This window comes from Pristiophorus japonicus, chromosome 3 (assembly GCF_044704955.1).
Source record: "Pristiophorus japonicus isolate sPriJap1 chromosome 3, sPriJap1.hap1, whole genome shotgun sequence".
Classification (NCBI taxonomy): Eukaryota; Metazoa; Chordata; class Chondrichthyes; family Pristiophoridae; genus Pristiophorus; species Pristiophorus japonicus.
The window spans coordinates 216,717,083-216,737,070 of NC_091979.1; the positions used below are offsets into that span (position 1 = coordinate 216,717,083).

Sequence of the window (19,988 nt, forward strand, 5' to 3'; positions counted from 1 at the left end):
ACTAGCTGCATCAGGTACTGTTATAATGAAAAGCATTACTACAGCAGTACTGCTACATTCTGATACTCAGCTTTGACACACGCACAGCAGGAAGCATTTTTGTTTTCCTATATCTATTCTCATCCTCAGCTCCGTCTCACTTTATAAAGTGAGCAAGAAACTAAACAATCATATAAATATGCCAAAATAACACCGGATCGTTTTTAGGGGTATAAATCTTGGGGAAGGGACTGAAATGAACCTAATTTCTTAACTAAGAAAAGGTGTCATACCCAAGGTGTGGCAAAGGCCTTTACAAACATTGGACTTTCAAGGTGAGAGCCGTCCATGATGAGCGTCAGAGATGCCTGCAAATTCTTCTAACATCTCTCTTACCTCGTCTGATGATCTTCAATCGATGTCCTCCACATCAAAACCCTTAATGATTTTAAATGTACTAGCCAGGAGTAACAGTATTACAGAGCAAGAAAATAGAGGAGACATTGACAAAACATAAAAGCTCAGATCGACTAGAGTATAAGTAAATAAGCAACAGAAGCAATGGTGCAGGTATAGAATGGTTATGACCCATCCCCATTCCCAAACCAAGCTCAGCTGGTCTTTACTATCTCATCCCAAAGCAATCCAGACAGATAACTTACCAGAGATAGTCTGGGATACGAGAAACATGTTCCTGGAAAGCAGGGGACTCGTGACCCTCCACATGCCAGCGAACTAACATGTTGATCGTTTTGGAAATCTAGAAAACAAATAGAATCATAGATAATAGTGAAGGAAGGAGTCCCCAATTGAGCTCCATCCAAATATGGTCACATGACCCTGTTCACACTGACAGCATCATATGATCACGTTGGCCTCCTATACATCAACAGCACGGTACACTCACAGTAGACAATCTCATTGTAACTTCTGAGAAGAGCTTTGTTTTCATACCATGTACACAGTGTGTAACACAGAACACCCATCAGTATAAAGTGAGGATACAATATTGTACCATCAACACTGGTAAGCTGTAATAAGTAATGTTTCCAACATTACAACAGTGACTACACTCCAAAAGTACTTCATTGGCTGCAAAGAGCTTTAAGTCGTCTGGTGGACGTGATAGGCGCTATATAAATACAAATCTTTATTTTATCAAATCTCCCCATAGCCTTCTTTGCTCTAAGGAGAACAAGCCCAGTGTCTCCACTTAACTGAAGTCTTTCATCCCTCGTACCATTCCAGTAAATCTCCCTTGCACCCTCTATGAGACCTTGACATACTTCCTGAAGTGCAGTGCCCAGAATTGGACACAATACTCCAGTTGAGCCCAATCAGTGTTTGCCATAACTAAAAGTTTAGCATAACTTTCTTGCTTTTATATTCTGTGCCTCTATTTATAAAGCCCAGGTTCCATATGCTTTTTAACAGCCTTCTCAACTTGTTCTGCCACCTTAAAGACTTGTGTACACACACACCCAGGTCTCACTTCCTGCACCCGCTTTAAAATTGCAACATTTTGTTTATATTGCCTCTCCTCATTCTTCCTACTCAAATGCATCATGTCACACTTCCCTGTGTTAAAGTTTATCTGCCATATTCACCAGTCTGTTTATGTCCCGCTGAAGTCTGTTACTATCCTACTAACTGTTTACTGTGTAATTTTGTCCAAAGTCAAAAAAGTCCTTGTACATTCGAACTTTTTACTTCAATTTACCTGCACTTTCAGCATTCTGCCACAACCAGTATAATGGCTTATCTCTCATTCCATTCATTTTTGTCTCCTCTACAACAGTACTTGCTTAACATAGATAATAAACATTGCAAAAATAAACATTCAACATACATGGAGACTGCCTTCATATTTATCCAAAGTAAACAGAGAGTTAGAAGAGATCAATCTTGAACAAATGTACAGTCTCTATGAAAACAAATGGCACCAGTACTACACCACCATCAAATCATTGGAGATAAACACGTACCGGCCCAATACTAATGCACTTTGTGAATCTGTCATCAGCCATGATGTGATCGTAGAGTTCTGCGACTGCCCGCTTCCTTAGACTGGTGCTGTGGTGATCCTCGTACACATTCAGCAAAGCTGCAACAGCCCAAATTTAGCAACTCATCAGCTCAGGTGTAACACAATAAAAGGCAGTGGTACAGCAGAACATTACATTTACATCTGGGTGTCAATCAAAATGCTGTGGGACCTTCACTGAGAAGCAGAGTATTTTACACCGGGGCAAGGGAAAGTGAAAGGACCTGGCAATGCTTTCCCATTAGATTGGACTTTCAAAAGGCTTTTGATAAGGTCCCACACAAGAGATTGGTGTGCAAAATCAAAGCACATGGTATTGGGGGTAGTGTGCTGACGTGGATAGAGAACTGGTTGGCAGACAGGAAGCAAGGAGTGGGAATAAACGGGTCCTTTTCAGAATGGCAGGCAGTGACTGGTGGAGTGCCCCAGGGCTCAGTGCTGGGACCCCAGCACTTTACAATATACATTAATGATTTAGATGAAAGAATTGAGTGTAATATCTCCAAGTTCGCAGATGACACTAAACTGGATGGCAGAGTGAGCTGAGAGGAGGATGCTAAGAGGCTGCAGGGTGACTTGGACAGGTTAGGTGAGTGGGAAAATGCATGCCGGATGCAGTATAATGTGGATAAATGTGAGGTTATCCACTTTGGGGGCAAAAACACGAAGGCAGAATGTTATCTGAATGGCAGCAGATTAGGAAAAGGGGAGGTGCAACAAGACCTGGGTGTCATGGTTCATCAGTCATTGAAAGTTGGCATGCAGGTACAGCAGGCGGTGAAGAAGGCAAATGGTATGTTGGCCTTCATAGCTAGGGGATTTGAGTATAGGAGCAGGGAGGTCTTACTGCAGTTGTACAGGGCCTTGGTGGTGAGGCCACACCTGGAATATTGTGTTCAGTTTTGGTCTCCTAATCTGAGGAAGGACGTTCTTACTATTGAGGGAGTGCAGCGAAGCTTCACCAGACTGATTCCCGGGATGGCGAGACTGACATATGAGGAGAGACTGGGCCTTTAGAAGGATGAGAGGGGATCTCATAGAAACATATAAGATTCTGACGGGACTGGACAGGTTAGATGCGGGAAGAATGTTCCCGATGATGGGGAAGTCCAGAGCCAGGGGACACAGTCTTAGGATAAGGGGTAGGCCATTTAGGACTGAGATGAGGAGAAACTTCTTCACTCAGAGAGTTGTTAACCTGTGGAATTCCCTACCGCAGAGAGTTGTTGCTGCCAGTTCATTGGCTATATTCAAAAGGGAGTTAGATATGGCCCTCACGGCTAAAGGAATCAAGGGGTATGGAGAGAAAGCAGGAAAGGGGTACTGAGGGAATGATCAGCCATGATCTTATTGAATGGTGGTGCAGGCTCGAAGGGCTGAATGGCCTACTCCTGCATCTATTTTCTATGCTTCTATGTTTCTAGATCTTAAAGCAGGCCCAAGCCTCCTCCCAATTGGCTGTATATTTGGTCCCATTCACCTTTCTTGTTGCAGTGAGATTTCAGTTCCCAGGCCTCAATCCCATATCCAGGCTCCTACTCCAACCTGAACCCAACAGAAATCACTGCTTGGCTAGCGTGAGAGTGAACATCGGGGTGGCGGGAGGTCACTGCCAGGGACCCATGGTAACAATTCCAGGCAGTCTGGTAAGTGGCAAGTAATTAATCATCATCATCATCATCATAGGCAGTCCCATGGGATCGAGGAAGACTTATTTCCACTCTTGAAGTGAGTTCTTTGGTGGCTGAACTTGATTTCTGCATGCTCTCGGCGTTGAGACTCGAGGTGCTCAGCTCCCTCTCGGATGCACTTCCTCCACTTAGGATGGCCTTGGGCCAGCGACTCCCAGATGTCAGTGGGGATGTCTGGCATGCGGACAATGTGGCCTGCCCGGCGGAGCTGATCCACTGTGGTCAGTGCTTCAATGCAGTGCTTTTACCCGTGATGGCGGTGGCCCAACAACTGGGCATCTTTAATCCAGCGACATCGCGTTGCAAGGGACGAGGAAACCAGTAAAACAAAACACGGCACGGGGGGCCGGCAAGGATCGGGGGGCCCGGTGGGTAGCGAGGACTTGGTGGGGGGGAAACTGGCAGGCGGCGAGGACTGAGGGCGGAAGAGAGAACTGGCGGGTGGTGAGGACCGGGGGAGTGGAGGGGACCATTGGGCGGCGAGGACTTCGGGGAGGGGGGGGGGGCGGGGGGGAGAAAGAGAGGAGAGACAGAACTGGCAGGTGGCGAGGACCCGGGGGGGAGGGGGGGGAAAGAGACTGGTGGGCTGCAAGAACTGGTGGTGGGGGAACACTAGGGGGGGGGGGAACCGTCGAGCAGCAAGGACCGGGGGGCAGGGGGGGTGTGACTGGTGGGCAGCGAGGACCAGGGGCGAACCGGTGGGCAGCGAGGATCAGAGGACTGGCGGGCGGCAAGGTCCTTGCTGGTTGTATCAGCTGAAGAAAGCAGCATGTCAAGAAGCCAGAAATGCTGATTGAAAATAGTTTGAATAGCTTAGCATTGATTGATAAATACAATGAATAACTCAGCCATACAACTGGAAGGTTCGAGGCAGACTAAGGCATCTGCTTCAAATGTCCGCCCTCCATAGAATCACAGAAATTTACAGCACAGGAGGCCATTTCGGCCCATTGTGTCCGCGCCCGCCGACATAGAGCTATCCAGCCTAATCCCACTTGCCAGCTCTTGGTCCGTAGCCTTGTAGGTTACAGTACTTCAAGTGCACATCCAAGTTCTTTTTAAAATACCTTTACATGATCCATCTCTGAATCTTCCCTTCTTGGGCTTCTATATCTCCATCTTTAGAGGTAGATTGTCCAACACCTCTTCTACCAAGCATTTTGCAGCCCTCTGGCCATAATACTGACTTTAACACAATCAGATCTCAACCAAAGTTTCGATCTTCTCTCTGGCAGTCGGTGCCGGTAACATGGGAATGGTGTGCTGGTGCTTCTGGGGTTGGAAGCTGGAGCATGGGGCGTCAGAACACTATTGGTGGGTGGTTTGCATCCTTGGTGTCGACCTACTTCATTCTTCCACCAGACTCCCTGGCCACTGGAGTCGACTCTGCCTTGCCTGTTTTTCTTACCCCCTTTTCTATCTATCCCTCTTTTGCTATTCACACACACTGTCTCGTATATGTCTTTTATTTTTCTTATTGTTCCTTTATATCTCTTGCTAATACCATTCTGCTATTGAATCATCTCCTGTTCTCCACCCATGCACTGCACTGGTCATTCTATTTCTTTTCCTATGGGGTTTATTTTTCCCTTCCCTCTTTCCCATGTTCTGTTCTTTTAAAATGCTGTTCATCTATAATATCTTCCAGGCCTAAAGCAAGGCTGCAAGACCTAAACCATAACAGACTGGTTCCCCTCCCCTCCCACAGATTTGAGGGGTCTAGACAGAGTAGATAGAAAGAAACTGTTCCCAATGGCAGAAGGGTCGAGAACCAAAGGACACAAATTTAAGGTGATTGGCAGAAGAACCAAAGGCGACATGAGAAAAAACTTTTTTACACAGCGAGTGGTTAGGATCTGGAAAGCACTGGTTGAAAGGTTGGTGGAGGCAGATTCAATTATGGCTTTCAAAAGGAAATTGGAAAGTACGTGAAGGAAAATAAATTACAGGGCTAAGGGGAAAGGGTGGGGGCTGTAAGGACTGGAAGCATCGAACCCCCAAGGATTTATTGGACATTGTATTTAATATTTTTCTCACCACAGAACGAAAGCTGGAAGCTGTTTGTGGGAGGGGCCCATGTTGGACTTAGAATGATGGGCAGGGAGTCTGGAATGACAATGGCCAACATAAGGCAGGAGGTGGGCTAATGGAGTCCATTGTTAGGCAAGGTGACCTCGTCAATCAGTGACTACCTGGATGAGTTACCAGAACAATGGAGAGCCATTAAGCCCAGACTGCTGGAAGCGAAAACCCATCACTGGACTCAAACACAGGAAGCCTCAAAAACAAGGAACTTTATTGGGTAAAAGCAGAAGACACACCCATAGGAAGCCTTGAAACAAACTTTATTCAGCCTGAAAAGGCAAATGAACTTGGGATATAAAAGCATGCCATGTGGACACAGCTCTCTCTCTTGCCTCGCTGCTTCGCCCCCCTACAAGAATCCAACCCTCCGCATTGTGACAGAGAGAAGAAACCAGAAGAGACACCTTTTCATCGGAAGAAGCAGCGAGTAAGTCAGTGAAATCGGTGAACGTTTCTGCACACACATCTTTTATGATCACAGCCACGGTGTGAGGGGGTGTCGTGCATTCTCCCAACCAAATTCTTAGGGGTTTACAGGGGAGGTGTTTTATACGTGGGTACTTTGCGTTAGGGGCCTGTGTATTGTACTGCATTTGTTTGCTTTACACACCAGGGTGTTTGTGGTTTACTGGGTGCAGGTGTGTGTTTAACTTTAATAAAGCATTGCCGGTTGAGACCGAAGTATTTGTCCGTGACTCATTCATCTGTTCAGTACAGTAATCACTCCCAGGTCTAGAACTAGTGTAAAGTGGTGGTGTCTCGAAAACAGCCAAGGGAAACCACTTACAGGGAAGTGGGATGAGCTGAAGTGCTCGTGCAGCGAGGTGGTAGGGCTCGATGGGCCAAATGACCTCGTTCAGTGCTGTAACTTGATTCTATGCTGCCTGAGCTACTGACCATTTGTAGCTTTTTCTGTATTAAGTTTTCAACACGAGGTGTATTGGCTGATTTCAGGCAGGGTGATAGGTGTGTTACAACTGGTCTCAGCATCCCAGGGAAAAACAGCCATGGTTGAGTGCTCCATGCTGCTAAAGTGTACATATGGACATTGTGTGAGGGTAGCATTGGACACAACTGTAGTTTCCAACACAATCAAACAGCTCACAGACAAGCAAATAGGCACAGAGGAACATTAGGAATAGATGGAGGCCATTCAGCCCCTTGAGCCTGCTCCTCCATTTAATTAGATTATGGCAGATCTGCACCTCAACTCCATTTCATAGAATCATAGAAATTTACAGCACGGAAAGAGGCCATTTCATCTCATCGTGTCCCCGCCGACTGTCCAACATAACCCCACTGTCCAGCTCTTGGTCTGTAGCCCTGTAGGTTACCCCACTTTGGCCCCAAGTTTCCACATGATTTGCTCCTGATTTTTAGGAGCAACTGGTGGAGAACGGAGTATCTTAGAAATCGCAATTCTCCACATTTAAGTTTTCTGCAGTTCTAGTCAGGTAGAACAGTTTCACTTTTGAACAGAATTTTTTCTTCAAAAGGGGGCGTGTCCGGCCACTGACACCTGATTTGAAAGTTTCCACAGTGAAAACGTACTCCAAACTAACTTAGAATAGAGCAAGTGAAGATTTTTGTAGGCTTGAAAAAACCTTGTCTACACATTAAAAAATCAGACGCAGGTTACAAATTAGGCGTCGGGAACGAGGGGGGGGGGGGGGGGGGGAGGGGGGAGGGAAATCATTAAATTCTACAATAAATCCTTAGTTATACTTATACAAATATTATACAAATAAATCCAACCTGAATAAAAATTTATAAGCAAAGAAAAGATTAAATAAACCATGTTCCTACCTGTGTGAAAGTTCTTCAGGCAGGCCTTTCAGGCAGCGGTTTGCTATCGGGCCCAACCGACGGCGGGGGGGGGGGGGGGGGGGGGGAGAGGCAGGGAGAAGGCTGCAGGAAGCCTCATTACTTGAGGCAGCCGTTCCCGACGGCAGCGGGGGGGAGGCAGGGAGAAGGCGGCAGGAAGCCTCAGTACTTGAGGCAGCCGCTTGCCGTCGGGCCCGACGGACGGCAGGGGGAGAAAGCTGCAAGAAGCCTCAGTGCTGATCGTGGAAGAGCAATGTGGTTTTATTAAAAAATGTTAAAAATTAAACAGCTACAAAGAATTTGAATAGTCTCAAACAAGTGCATGTGTCCCGTTTATCACAGTCTATCTTTAATTACAGAATGCACTCCCTCACCCTCACACACAGAAATATCAAGAAAATTAAAATACAAGCCTTTGCAAGGGTTCAATAAACAAATTTTCACTTTTTCTGCAGCACTTTTTAAAATGGCCAATGTTTACTTCAGACTGCGCATGCGCGAACGCTCCAACGCGCACGCGCAGGGTAGCCGGCACGAAAAATACTCATTTAAATTGTACCCGCCCCCTCCTACTTACAAAATCGGCGCGAGTGGTAGGCTCCGCCCCCTGTGCGCCGCGCCAAGCAGACATCGAACTGCAAAGCGCTCGAGAATAGCGCGTTTTTTTTCAGGCACCGTTTTCGGCGTGAAAAACGGGCGCCCAGCTCGGAGGGGCACCTGTTTTGCCGCGTGTAGAAACTTGGGGCCTTTAAGTGCACATCCAAGTATTTTTTTTAAATGTGGTGAGGCTTTCTGCCTCTATCACCCTTTCAGGCAGTGAGTTCCAGACCCCCACCACCCTCTGGGTGAAGAAATTTCACCTCATATCTCCTTTAACCCTCTCCCCAATTACTTTAAAACTATGCCCCCTGGTTGTTGACCCCTCTGCCAAGGGAAACAGGTCCTTCCTATCCACTCTATCCAGGCCCCTTATAATTTTATACACCTCAATCAGGTCTCCCCTCAGCCTCCTCTGCTCCAAAGAAATCAGACCCAGCATCTCCAATCTTTCCTCAGAGCCAAAATTCTCCAGTCTTGTAAATCTCCTTTGCACCCTTTCCAGTGCAATCACATCTTTCCTGTAATGTGACCAGAACGGCACGCAGTACTCCAGCTGCAGCCTAACCAGTGTCTTATACAGTTCAAGCATAACCTCCCTGCTCTTGTATTCCATGCCTCAACTAATAAAGGCAAGTATTTCATATGCCTTATTAACCACCGTATCTCCCTGGCCTGCTACCTTCTGGGATCTGTGGACCTGCACTCTAAGGTCCTTTTGTTCCTCTACACTTTTCAGTGTCCTACCATTTAAAGTGTATTCCCTTGCCTGGTTAGCCCTCCCCTAATGCATTACCTCACACTTCTCCAGATGGAATTCCATTTGCCACTGTTCTGCCCAACTGACCAGTTGATTGATATCTTCCTGCAGTCTACAGCTTTCTTCTTCATTATCAACTACACAGCCGATTTTAGTATCATCTGCAAACTTCTTAATCATACCCCCAACATTCAAGTCCAAGTCATTGATAAATACCACAAAAAGCAAGGGACCCAACACTGAGCCCTGCGGAACCCCACTGGAAACAGCCTTCCAGTCACAAAAACACCCGTCACCATTTCCCTTTGCTTCCTGCCTCAGCTAATTTTGGATCCAACTTTCCACTTTGCCCTGGATCCCATGGGCTTTTACTTTCGTAACCAGTCTGCCATGTGGGACTTTATCCCACAATTAGCAGCCTTTGATCCATATCTCTTGATAACCTAACAAAAATCTACCACTCTCAATCTTGAAAGCTCCAACTGTCCCAGCATTCACAGCTTTTTTGGGGAGAGTTCCAGATTTCCACTACCCATTGACCTGACATCATCCCTGAATGCCTAGCTCGAATTTTAAGATTATGTCCCCTTGTTCTAGACTCTTCCACCAGAGGAAATAGCTTCTCTCCATCTTTTTGTTTATTCATTCTGGGATGTGGGCATCACTGGAAAGGCAACATTTATTGCCCATCCCTAATTGCCCTCAAGAAGGTGGTGGTGAGCCGCCTTCTTGAACCGCTGCAGTCCATGTGGTGAAGGCATTCTCACAGTGCTGTTAGGGAGGGAGTTCCAAGATTTAGACCCAGCAACGATGAAGGAATGGTGTGTAATTTGGAGGGGAACTTGCAGGTGATGGTACTCCCATGCGCCTGCTGCCCTTGTCTTTCTCGGTGGTAGCGGTCGCAGGTTTGGGAGGTGCTGGCAAACAACCACAAACATCTTCCTTTGTGACTCAGCCACTAGAGAATATTCCCCGATTCCCATTGACTTCAATTTTACTAGGGTTCCTTGATGCCACATTCGGTCAAATGCTGCCTTGATGTCAAGGGCAGTGACTCTCACCTCACTCTGGAATTCAGCTTTTATCCATGTTTGGACCAAGGCTGTAATGAGGTCAGGAGCTGAGTGGTCCTGGCAGAACCCAAACTGAGCATCAGTGAGCAGGTTATTGGTGAATAAGTGCCACTTGATAGCACTGTCGACGGCATCTTCCATCACTTTGCTGATGATTGAGAGTAGACTGATGGGGTGGTAACTGGCCCAATTAGATTTGTAATTTTTCTGACCAGGACATACCTGGGCAGTTTTCCACATTGTTGGTTAGATGCCCGTGTTGTAGTTGTACTGGAACAGCTTGGCTAGAGGTGCGGCTAGTTCTGGAGCACAAGTCGTCAGCACAGCAGCCGGGATGTTGTCAGGGCCCATAGCCTTTGCTTTATCCAGTGCACTCAGCTGCTTCTTGATATCATGTGGACTGAATCGAATTGGCTGAAGACTAGTTATGTGATGGTGCAGACCTCAGGGGGAAGCCGATGGGGATCACTGACTCAGCACTTCTGGCTGAAGATGGTTGCAAATGGTTCAGTCTTGTCTTTTGCACTTGCATGTTGGGTTCCGCCATCATTGAGAATGAGGATATTAATGGAGCTTCCTCCTCCTGTTAGTTGTTTAATTGTCCACCACCATTTACAGCTGGATGTGGCAAGACTGCAGAGCTTTGATCTGATCCGTTAATTGTGGGATCACTTAGTTCGGTTTATAGTATGCTGCTTCCGCTGTTTAGCATGCATGCAAGTCCTGTATTGCAGCTTCCCTAGGTTGGTTCCTCATTTTTAGGTACGTCTGGTGCTGCTCCTGGCACACTCTTCTGCACTCCTCATTGCACCAGGGTTGGTCCCCTGGCTTGATAGTAATGGTGGATATATATATGCAGGGCCATAAGGTTACAGATTGTGGTGGAATACAATTCTTCTGCTGCTGATGTCCCATAGCGCCTCATGGATGCCCAGTTTTCAGCTGCTAGATCTGTTTTGAATCTATCCCATTTAGCACGGTGGTAGTGCCACACAGCACGATGGAAGGTGTCTTCAGTGTGAAGTCAGGATTTCGTCTCCACAATGGTGTGCGGTGATCACAGTTAACAATGCTGTCATGGACAGATGCATCTGCGACAGGTCGATTAGTGAGGACAAGTTCAAGTAGGTTTTTCATCTCGTGTTGGTTCTCTCACCACCTGCTACAGGCCCAGTCTGGCAGTTAAGTCCTTCAGGATTTGGCCAGCTCAGTCAGTAGTGGTGCTACCGAGACACTCTTGGTGATGGACACTGAAGTCCCCCACCCAGAGTACATTCTTGCTACCCTCAGGGCTTCTTGAAAGTGGTGTTCAATATGGAGGAGCACTCATTCATCAACTGAGGGAGGGCGGTAGGTGCTAATCAGCAGGAGGTTTCCTTGCCCATGCCTGACCTGAAGCATGAAACTTCATGGGGTCTGGATTCAATGTTGCGGACTCCCAGGACCACTCCCTCCCGACTGTATACCACTATGCCGCCACCTCGGGTGGGTCTGTCCTGCCGGTGAGACAGGACATACACAGGGATGATGATGGACTTGTCTGGGACATTGGCTGAAAGGTATGATTCTGTGAGTATGACTATGTTAGAATGTTGCTTGACTAGTCTGTGGGGCAGCACTCCCAATTTCAGCACAAGTTATCACATGTTAGTGAAGAGGACTTTGCAAAGTCAACTGGACTGGGTGTGGCGTTGTCGTGTTCGAAGCCGGTGACGAGGTCGATGGTCCATCTGGTTTTATTCTATTATTGTTTCTTGTAGCAGTTTATTACAACTGAATGGCTTGCTATTGCTGTGGGTCTGGAGTCACATATAGCCCAGACTAGGTAAAGACGGCAGATTTTCTTCCCTAAAGGACATTAGTGAACCAGATGGAGTTTTTCAATCTGGTAGTTTCATGGTCACCATTACTGACGCTAGCTTTTTATTCCAGATTCATGTAATTAACAGAATTTAAATTCCATAGCGGCAGTGGTGGGATTTGAACTCACATCTCCAGATTAATCCAGGACTCTAGTCCTGTAACCTAACCATTATGCTACCGTTCCCTATCAAATCATTTAATCATCTTAAACACCTCAATTAGATCATCCCTTATACATCAAGGGAATACAAACCTAGTATATGCAACCTGTCGTCATAATTTAACCCTTTTAGCCCCGGTATCATTTTGGTAAAACTGCGTTGCACCCCTTCCAGGGCTAATTTTTCCTTCTTGAGGTTTGGTGCCCAGACCGGAACACAGTACTCCTAATGGGGTCTCATCAGAGCTTTATATAACTAACATAACTTCCACCCATTTGTATTCCTGCCCTCTTGAGATAAAGGTCAACATTCCATCAACCAGTTAGATAAAAACTCTAGCTATGTGGATTGCTCAGTGGTTTAGTTGGAGTCTCTTCAATCATAATAATGTCTGATCAAGAATAGCCACTTGGAACCTCACCTAACCTTGAATCAACAGCATCAGAAGTGGAGAGAAAGATTAGAAGGGAATTTATTTTTAGTAATGAAATAAATGGAACCAACATAGTGATGTCTTCTAAAAACATGGCAAAACACAAATAAATTGCATTCTGCAATAATGAAGGGATCTTCCATACCATATGCAACAGTGAGGAGCCTGCTGTGTGGTGTGTACAGGTCACAAACTGCCACATTGTTTCGCTGGGCTGGCCAGTCAATGGTACTGTAATCCTCAACATAGAGCTCCTGCAGAAAAAACAAAGTTAGAATTCCTATGTGGTTAGACGTCTTTGGCAGGAACAATGCAAACTCTACTGATGAATGAGAAGTGGCAATGTAACAGTTCTATACACAAAGTACAACCATGCCACTCACTGCTAAAAACACTAAAAGAAACCTTAACCAGCAGGGCTTCCTCTTTAATGGGGCATACCTTCACCTACAGCAGGTTAAGCTCCAAATTCAGATACTTCTGTCCCAATTCCTGCCACACCGTCACCAGGTTTCAACAGGTTGCAGATAAATCAGATACTTGCACTACAACTGAAGCATCACTGCACTAACAATAAGTTGTAGTATAAATCAGAGATGAGGCCCAACCAAATTATGGCAAAAGACTCTTCCTCCAAGGAATCACCCTCTGTCACTCTGGAATCAGGATGGGCTCCGACCAAAGTTCCCTTTAATTTTTTGGGTGCGCGGCTCCTTTAAGGGCAGTACAGCCCATTCAAAATAGCGCGCATGCACGATGTTCCTATTTGAAAGCTGGTGAGCCGGCATGCGCGGGAGCTGCAGAGTGCTGCGCGGGAGCTGCAGAGTGCTGCGCGACCGCACAATTTAAAGGGAACGTTGGCTCCGACTGCAGGGACTTGTTGGAGAACAACAGGAAATAAAGATAACCAATTGCAGTGTGTTTTACCAGGGCTGTACCAACCAAAAGCCAGGTGTCTGACACACAAGGAAATCCACTGTGAAATCCACACAAGCAGATCTTCTGTTTGCCCGATATGAAGTGTACCCTATTCAGTCAGCTTGGCCTCTACTGGAACCTGGAGTAGACCTGCCACTCAAGGCTAGCATTTTCCCCCATTCAATGCCATATATTCCTGCAACCTAAAGCCCTAATGTGTTTAATGCCTCTGGCTGGATGAGCAGCAGGAAGTTTACCAGCACCATGATCGGTTAAGCTGCATGGTTGTAGCTAGGTAAGCACCAGCAGTACCATTGCACATGCTTGGCAGGTTCCCAACCACAGCTCTGCTAACCTACAGCTAGGGGGAGAAATTAGCCTGGTTTGCACCTCCGTTAGCACCTCTAGGGGGCGGTAATGGAGTGCTAAGGGGTTACCAACCAGGCGCGGCAAATTCATCAATGTCCGCGAGCTTTCCTGACTGTTTTACACTAGTGCTAATACTTACTGCCTCGCTCTGTAGCGCTCCCATAGATCGTGACATCATCCAGTGCACAGCAACCCGGATGCAATATTTGCTCCTGCACCCTGCAGCAGCGCCGGGCGTCAGCAACGGCAGCTGCAGAAGGCACCGTCACCTCGGCTGGCTGCTTGGGGAGCGCTATTCAAAGGCTATGGTGGTCAGGTAGGCCAAAATTTATTAATCTCCATAGTCTGGTGTCTTTTGTTTTTTTTTGGTCCTGCGATTCATCAGCCCTGCTTGGGGTGGTTAGGCAGGCAGCGCAGATCCCGTGGCCCCACAGAGATAGGATGTATATTGAATGAAACTAACATTGGTCCTTCCCTTTAAGCGAGGGAAGGAGCCGGTAAAACTGGCAGTGCTGCACGGAATATTGTGCAGTGCTCTGCCGCTACTGTCCCGCTCACCGCTCACTCCCCTTAGGGAAGTGACAGCGCTTGATTTAGCGCTCCACTGCCCTCTTGGAACACTAAAGCAGAAGATCCCGTCAGCTGCAAATTTTTTTCGCCTGGTAATACTTTGCCGCTCCCGCAAAAGTTACCGCACCAAATGGGGCACTACGCAATTTCTAGCCCCTCTGGGTTTAAATGTGGTCTGGTACCCATACAGAGTGCCCTCCATAATGGGCAAACAGAAATCCTACAGGGAGTGTTGACTTCCCAGTACTTAGAACTGGAAACTCAAATATTGTGATGGCTTACCATGTCTAATAGGTGTAACAGTGAATTTCAATATGCTCACTGAAGAGCTTTTGACTTGTGCAATATGCATCATTCAATCCAGACGTCATTACAGCCTTGGTCCAAACAGGGACAAAGAGCTGAATTCTTTAGGTGAGAAGAGTGACTGCCCTTGACATCAAGGCAGTATTTGACAGAGTGTGACGTCAAGGAGCGCAAGTAAAACTGAAGTCAATGGGAATCAGAGGGCAAACTCTCCAGTGGCTGGAGACATACCTAGCACAAAAGAAGATGGTTGTGGTTTTTGGAGGCCAATCATCTCAGCCCCAGGACATCGTTGCAAGAGTTACTCAGGGCCGTGCCCTCGGCCCAACCATCTTCAGCTGCTTCATCATAAGGTCAGAAGTAGTGATGTTTGCTGATGATTGCAGAGTGTTCAGTTCCTTTCACAATTCCTCAGAAAATGAAGCAGTCCATACCCACATGCAGCAAGGCCTGGATGACATTCAGGCTTGAGCTGATAAGTGGCAAGTAACATTTGGGCCACACAAGTTCCAGGCAATGACTATAAGAACATAAGAAATAGCAGGAGTAGGAGTAGGCCATTTTGCCCCTCATGGCTGATCTGATCTTGGCCTCAACTCCGCTCCCCATAACCCTCGAATCCCTAATCGTTCAAAAATCTGTCTATCTCCACTATAAATATATTCAATGACCCAGCCTCCAGAGTTCTCTAACATGAGAGAGTCTAACCATCACTCCTTGACATTCAACAGGATTACCATTGCCGAAACACCTACTATCAACATCCTGGGGGTCACCATTGACCAGAAACTTAACTGGACCAGCCACATAAATACTGTGTCTGCAAGAGCAGGTCAGAGGCTGGGTATTCTGCGGCGAGTGTCTCACGAAACAATGGGATAGTACTACTCCAATTTGATACTCGGAAGTCCTGCAAGTCCAGCGACTTACTCCCATGCATTGTAAAAGCCTTGCCAGACCCATCCATGTTCAAAGTTTGAAGCTGGGATAGAGAACAAGATGAAGAATAAAACTCTCCAGTGTGAAAAATATAAACTCAGCCCAAAACATCAGAGATTGTTAGTATCTAATTCCTACCTGGCGTAGGCTGAGGATAAGGTCATCTTCCTCTGCTGTGAGCCGCATGGCATAGCAGTAACTCATGGGGAGGTAGACCTGCCGACAGTGACACCACAAGGTGGAGGGGTGAGCTGGCACCCATCGAGGGAAGAGCCTAACACAAAAATAAAACAGGCAGGCTCAACAACAAGTGAAGCATTGTAAACCTGCATGAAAAACCAACATTTATTTTCTGCCCCTTTATTTGATATTTCAGCACCACATATCACTCCCCAGCTAAGACAGCAGGGCAAGGGATAGGTATATTTATTGTTTGCTGCAAGGCAGTTGTCCAGGACATACTTACCCACTGATTGTTCCCTCATTGCACCCCAAGGAAGTGTCCACTCTCTGCTCTAAACCTTTCACGACAGACATCCAAGATCGGAAACTTATCATAAGGCCATGCCACCACATTTTCGTTTGGAAACTATGCCAGGCATTTTGGCTTAAACCGAAATCTCAAAAATAGCCAATATTAATCCTTTGAATTCTTAAATGTTGCCATTACATTTCCCTTTTATTGCTCATCCAGTTATGATAATGCCCACCATTTCTTCTATCTGTACAGCATATACACAAATCAATCTGGAACCATCCCATGTTCTCCATTGCTGGTTTACAGTTCCATATGCACCAGGCGACCTCTGGGGTCTTGCCAACATACCCATTTTTTGTGTGTGAAGCTGGCAGAGGGGCATAGGCAGGCTATTCAACTGTGGAGCTCTTCACAGCGGACCTTGATCCTGTCCTCACCGGGTGTCCATGCATGCTCATCTTTCAACAACACTCAACAAATCCGGATTAGGAGGGGGATGCGGGCTGTGTTCTGACCTTTCCTAGTTCAGGGATACTGCGTCCACTTGAATCACCCCAACTGCTGCTTGGCTGAGACCAGCTAACTCAGCACAGACCGGAAAGCCAAACTTGGAACCTTTTGGTCTCCGTGGCAAAGCTCATTTGTAGCTAGATTTGCCTACAGGGTCATGGAAGAATTTGAAGTGGAAAGAACTCAAGTTAGTCAAACACTATTTTCCATTAACAAATCAGTGCAGGCTGCCATTTATTAACCCATATAGTGCTTTTAAATGTACAATGCATAACCCAAGGTGCTTCAAAAATACACAATGATAAAACATACACCAAGCCAAGAAAGAGACTTGGCCAAAGACTTAAAGCTCAGGGTCAAACAGAATGACAAGACTGTGAATGATCTGGTTCGGTCTAAGGGTGCGGCAAGAGAGGAGGATGGTATCAAAGGCAAGGGAGTGATGGTGGTGGGACTGAAGAGTTCAGCTGGATTGAGTTGTGGCTCAACTAAGACATTATGTCAGACCAACAATCTGAAAGCACAAAGACTGCTGAATGATCAAAAGAAGTGGTGAAGATGTAGAGTTGGATATCATCACTGTGCACGTGAAAGCTGACCAGATATTTGCAGAGGAGTAACATGTACAGATGATGTCCGAATCAGTTATAAAAATGGAAAATAAAAAGGTGCCACCATAAATCCCTGGGGCACACCACTACTTGTATCCTGCCAATTCAAAATAATATCCACATACACCCATTCTGCTTTCTATCTCCTACCCATACAACTACACTCCCTTTAATACCACATCTATTCATTTTTGTAATGATTCTCTTGTCTTGCAAGTCAAACATCTTCTGAAAATCCACTGCATTCACTTTATTTATACCAATTCCTTAAAAATGAAAATGGTCAAACACAACCTGCCTTTCACTATCCCACCTTGATTAGATCAGCCTATCCAAGTGTCCATTATTTCATCCCATCTCATGGAGTCTGGAAGTTTACTCAGAAACAAGGCAAGACTGACTGGCTGATAATTTCATGGCTTATCCTTTTCTTGGAGCAATGCAACATTTGTTAACCCTCCCTCTTCCAGCACAATTCCAGTTTCCAAAGATTTCTGGAAAACTAAGGCTATTATCTCCAGAACTACTCAGTATTCGTAGAATCATAGAATGGTTACAGCACAGGAGGTCATTTGGCCCATCGAGCCCATGCCAGCTCTCTGCTGGTCCCAATCACCCGCCCTTTCCCCCGAGCTCTGCAACTTTTTTTCTTTCAGGTACTTATCCAATTCCCTTTTGAAAGCCACAACTGAATCTGCCTCCACCACCCTTTCAGACAGTTAATTCCAGATCATAACCACTCGCTTTGTAAAAAAGTATTCCCCGTGCTGTCTTTGGACCTTCTGCCAATCACCTTAAATTTGTGTCTGCTGGTTCTCGACCCTTCCGCCAATGGGAATAATTTCTCTCTGTCTAGATCTCTCATGATTCTGAACACCTCTTAATTCTGCTCTCAATCTTCTCTGCTCTAAGGAGAACCCCCCCCAGTTTCTCTAGTCTATCCAGGTAACTGAAGTCCCTCACCCCTGGAATCATTCTTGTAAATCTTTTCTGCACCCTCTCTAAAGCATTTTCATCCTTCTCTAAAGTGTGGTGCCCAGAACTGGACACAATACTCCAATTGTGGCCGAACCAGTGTTTTATAAAGGTGCATCATAACTTCCTTGCTTTTGTACTCTATGCCTCTATTTCTGAAGTCCAGGAACCCATATGCTTTTTTAACCACTTTCTCAACCTGTCCTGCCACCTTCAACAATTTGTGCACATATACCCCCTACGTCTCTCTATTCATGCACCACCTTTAGAATTGTACCTTTCAGTTTATATTGCCTCTCCTCCTGCTTCCTACCAAAATGCATCACTTCGTACTTTTCTGCGTTAAAACTTCATCTCTCACGTGTCCACCCATTCCACCAGCCTGTCTATGTCCTCTGGAAGTCTATCACTATCCTCCTCACTGTTCACTATATTTTCAAGTTTTATGTCATCTGCTACTTTTGAAATAGTGTCCTGCACACCTAAATCCTAGTCATTAATATACATCAAGAAAAGCAATGGTCCTAGTACCAATCCCCGAGGAACACCACTGTGTAGTGCAGGAATGTGGAGTCGAGGGGATAGTGCAGGAAAGTGGAGATGACGTAGACGATTAGCCATGACCTTATTGAATGGCGGAGCAGGCTTGAGGGGCCGAATGGCCCACTCCTGCTCATTTCTTATGTTCTTACACCTACAATCATTTACCAGTATTCACCATTTCCTGTCACTTAGCCAATTTTGTATTCATGCTGCCCCTGTCCCTTTTATTCCATGGGCTTCAACTTTGCTGGCAAGCCTAATATGCGGCACTTTATCAAATGCCTTTTAGAAGTCCATGTACACCACGTCAACCACAAGCCCTCATCAACCCTCTCTGTTACATCAAATAATTAAATCAAGTTGGTTAAACACGTTTTGCCTTTAACAAATCTGTGCTGGCTTTCCTTAATTAATCCACACATGTCCAAGTAACTTATTGGAAGATTATGGCCAGTACTTTCGCAATTTTCATCTTTACTTCCCTCAGCACCCTAGGATGCATCGCATCTGGCTCTTATCTACTTTAAGTACAGTCAGCCATTCTAGTGCCTCCTCTATCAATTTTTATCCCATCCAATATCTCAACTCCTTCCTCTTTCACTATGACGCTGGCAGCATCGTCTTCCTTGGTAGTAAAGACAGATACAAAGTACTCATTTAGTACCTCAGCCTTGCCATCTGCCTCCATGCGTAGGTCTCCATTTTGCTATCTAATTGGCTCCACCCCTCCTCTTACTACCACCCATTATTAATATGTCTATAGAAGATTTGGAATTTATTTTTATGCTAGCTGCCAGTCTATTTTCATACTCACACTTGGCCCCTCTTATTTACTTTTTCACTTGCCCTCTGAACTTTCTATATTCAGCCTTGTTCTCACTTGTATTCTCCATCTGTCATCTATCATATGCCCCTTTTTTCTGCTTTATCTTAGTCTATTCTCTTTCGTCATCCAGGGAGCTCTGACTTTTGTTGCCCTATCTTTCCCCATCATGGGAATGTACCTCGACTGTACCTGAACCATCTCCTTTTTAAAGGCAGCCCATTGTTTGATTACAGTTTTGTCTGCCAATCTTTGATTCCAATTTACTAGGGCCAGGACCGTTCTCAACCCACAGACTGGCCCTCCTCCAGTTAAGTAGTTTGATTCTAGTTTTCTTTGTCCTTTTCCATAGCTAACCTAAACCTTATGATACTATGATCACTGTTCCCCAAATGTTCCCCTACTGAAACTTGATCCACCTGACCCGCCTCAATCC

The 19,988-nt window shown here is 45.9% G+C and overlaps 1 protein-coding gene across 1 annotated transcript in view; it reads right to left on the bottom strand.

Moving 5' to 3' along the window:
- The window catches only part of lss (lanosterol synthase (2,3-oxidosqualene-lanosterol cyclase)), a 138,870-nt gene that overhangs the window by 92,412 nt on the left and 26,470 nt on the right, over positions 1-19,988 (bottom strand). Inside the window, exons 7-10 of the mRNA XM_070876275.1 lie at positions 15,751-15,886; positions 12,656-12,764; positions 1,965-2,083; positions 642-739 (exon numbers count right to left, since the gene is read on the bottom strand). Coding sequence (XP_070732376.1) covers positions 642-739; positions 1,965-2,083; positions 12,656-12,764; positions 15,751-15,886 — 462 coding nt within the window. The remainder of the gene's footprint in view (positions 1-641; positions 740-1,964; positions 2,084-12,655; positions 12,765-15,750; positions 15,887-19,988) is intronic.